Consider the following 2914-nt stretch of genomic DNA (forward strand, 5'->3'; position numbering starts at 1 on the left):
TACAAATGCATCCATTGATGATCCATCCCAGTTTTAGAATTCATCCCAAAGCTACACTGACCAAAAACAAACAAACAAACAAACAAACAAAACAGAAACCGCCGCCTCGGCTCCACAGCGCGGTGGCGGCAACCGCAGCCCAGGGCTCGGGCTCTCCCGCTCACGTGCTGCCGGAAAGACGGTTTCACTCTCTTACCCTCTGCAAAATCCTCCTCAACATGGTTTAAACACCACCCGGCGTCGCCGCGGTTACTCTCCGGACCCAACGCGGGGCCACTGACTACTCGGGGGTGAGCGGGAGGAAGACACTGAGCCTGGAGGGGACCAAGGAGGAGGTCGGGACGAGGCGGTGGCGGCGGCCGCTCGGGCGGCCCCGACTTCCCCACGGGAGGCGAAAGGGAGCGCGCGCGAGCGACCGACGAGGTAGCCAGCGAGCGCCCGCCCGCCGGCTGGGCCACTACGGTAACTGACAGCTGGGCGGACCCGCCTGCCGCAGCCCCGCCCACTCGGCCTGTCCATCCGCGGAGGGGGCGGGGCTAGGAAAGGCCTGGCCAGGCCCTGCACCAATCGGCAGCGGCGGTGGCGTGGGCGGCTGCGTGACGGACAGGAGACAGGATACTGGTGCCGCCGCTCCTTCCGCCGATCTCGGGAACGCAGTGGCCGCCGAGCGCACGCCCGCGCGCTCCGTCAGAGGCCGCGCCCGCGCTCAGACCGCGTGCCCGCTAGGAAAGAGGGTGAGAAACCTTGGGGCCCGGCGTAGGGGTGCCCATGACCGTGACTGGGGAAGCGGCTTCGGGATGAGTATCTGCGGTGAGACCTCAGGCCGCTCTCTAAAATTTTTCAGGTGACCCTGGCCTGTACTGAATCTGGCCTGGATCCTCATTTCTGCTAGAAGCGCTTAGCCCCTGCGTGGAAGCAAAGGAGAGAATCGCAGACACGATTAACCGACCCGTCTGTTGGGCTTCCCTGCCCTTGTCCGACCCCTTGTTTCTTTTCCCTGTTGCCTTCCTGCTTCTAATTTCAGACAAAGGAAAAATAAAGAATCAGAAAAAAGGGTAGGACGACACTGGAATTTAAGTTAGCAAGAGAAGTTTGAGATTGTCCCTTTGGGATTATAACAACAATATTTAATGGACTGATGTCGCTAACATGTTGCACTTTATCTTTCTAAAGTCCATGTTTGGACCATTCTAAAGAATTTAAAACCTATTCTGATATAGATATATGAAGTGAATCGGCGTTAATGTGTCTGTTTTATAGATTAAGAAAAAATTATGAGGTCACAAATAAACCATATGCCAAAACGAGGACGTGGACTTGGAACTGACTTCCAGGAACGATGTCATTTAAACTCAAAATCACAGCTCCGAGTCCTACCATTCAGCTAGTATTCACAATCTAAGTGGTTTGATTTTTACCCTAGGAGAAAGAGGGAAGCCTTTAATATTATTTAAATAGGGAACTAGAGGTACGAATGCAACAAACCTTGGGGCGGGGAGGACTGAAGTCTACCAAGCAATGAATGGAGTGCTTATTGGAAAGTATTTTGAAAAGATGCAGCGAATATTATTCTCAAGTGAATTAATGTAAAAGTGTTCTGTAAAGTGTAAAATATTATATGATATATGTTGTTTCTATCCCAAACATGTTCTGTTTTTTACTGTGTCTGCAGTAAAACAACCCTGCCTACAACTAATACATTATTAATCACTATTGATAATAGTGCACTTAAATACTTCCAGGCAAACATAGCAAAGCCCACACTTTTTCATCTTTCCAGACACTGGTGCATTATTTTCAGACAATATGGGAAATATTTTAACCAACTAGGGTGATAAAACTGTGTGAAATAATAAATAGGTATTTGGTCTCTGCCCCAAATTCCTGGCACAGAGCTTCTAAAACCCTCGTGAATTCAGGTGTGTTAGGGTGCTAGAAGCACCTTTTGTTCTAATATTTAATTTTTGACCCTGGTTCCTGACATAGAGCTTCTAAGTACTCTAGAATCCCCAGAGTGATAAGAGTGTCTTTTTGAATGCTACTGAATGACTGATGATTGGGGCTCCCTAGATAGCTTAAGATAATGCTGAACACCAGAAAGACCCATGCATGATTAGGTTGGAATTTTCAGACCCATGTGCCTCCACCTACTGAAGGGAAGAGGAGCTGCAAAAGTTAATCACGAATGGCCAATCAATCCTGCCTCTGTAATGGAACCTCCATGAAAATCTCAAACAATGAGGTTTGAAGAGCTTCTGGGTTGGTGAACACATCAAGATGCTGGGAGAATGATATGCCTAGAGAGAACAGGGATGCTCTGCAGCCCTTCCATTTTACCTTGCCTTATGCATACCTTCCATTTGGCCTTCCTTGAGTTGTATCCTTTATAATAAACTGGTAATAGTAAACAAAGTGTTTCCTTGAGTTCCATGAGCTGGTATTGCATATTATTAAACCTGAGAATGGTGTTGTGGGAACGTCCAGTTTATACATAGTTAGTATGAAGTACAGATGACAACCTGGGACTTTTGACTGGTGTCTGAAGTTGAGAGCATTTGTAGGACTAAACTCTTAAACTGTAGGATCTGTGTTAACTATGGGTGGTTAGTACCAGAATTGAATTGAATTGTAGGACACCCAGTTGGTGTCCAGAGAATTGGAGAATTGCTTGGTGTTAAATAAAACACCACATGTTTGGTGTCAGAAGTGTTGTAAGCAGAGAAAGGAAACAGTTTTCCATTTAAAGTGATATTTATTTCTCTTTTTTGTTTGTCTTTCAGAAATTAATTTACTTTAAAGTTGCTTATTAATGTTACATTCTAAAGCCATCTCTATTGAAATTCTCCTGTGGAATCTTTTGACTAATATAATAGACTCTCATCTACCACTTAGCAAATGGGTTATTCAAAAATCT

General features: G+C 46.3%; 1 protein-coding gene and 1 long non-coding RNA gene across 4 annotated transcripts in view; one reads left to right on the top strand and one right to left on the bottom strand.

The window, feature by feature from the left end:
* Positions 1-402, bottom strand: part of EEA1 (early endosome antigen 1) — a 104982-nt gene extending 104580 nt beyond the window's left edge. Inside the window, exon 1 of one of the 3 annotated variants that reach the window (XM_006923826.3) lies at positions 197-402. In XM_006923826.3, the coding sequence (XP_006923888.1) occupies positions 197-220 (24 nt within the window). In that variant the 5' untranslated portion in view covers positions 221-402. The remainder of the gene's footprint in view (positions 1-196) is intronic. The other 2 variants (XM_025040949.1, XM_025040950.1) reach the window with 2 other exon arrangements.
* Positions 403-546: 144 nt separating this feature from the next.
* Positions 547-2412, top strand: LOC112472253. The gene is made up of 2 exons (XR_003043588.1): positions 547-734; positions 845-2412. It is a non-coding gene; the product is annotated as an uncharacterized LOC112472253 (long non-coding RNA).
* The last annotated feature ends 502 nt before the right edge of the window (positions 2413-2914 follow it).

This window comes from Pteropus alecto, unplaced genomic scaffold (assembly GCF_000325575.1).
Source record: "Pteropus alecto unplaced genomic scaffold, ASM32557v1 scaffold76, whole genome shotgun sequence".
In the NCBI taxonomy this organism is placed as follows: domain Eukaryota; kingdom Metazoa; phylum Chordata; class Mammalia; order Chiroptera; family Pteropodidae; genus Pteropus; species Pteropus alecto.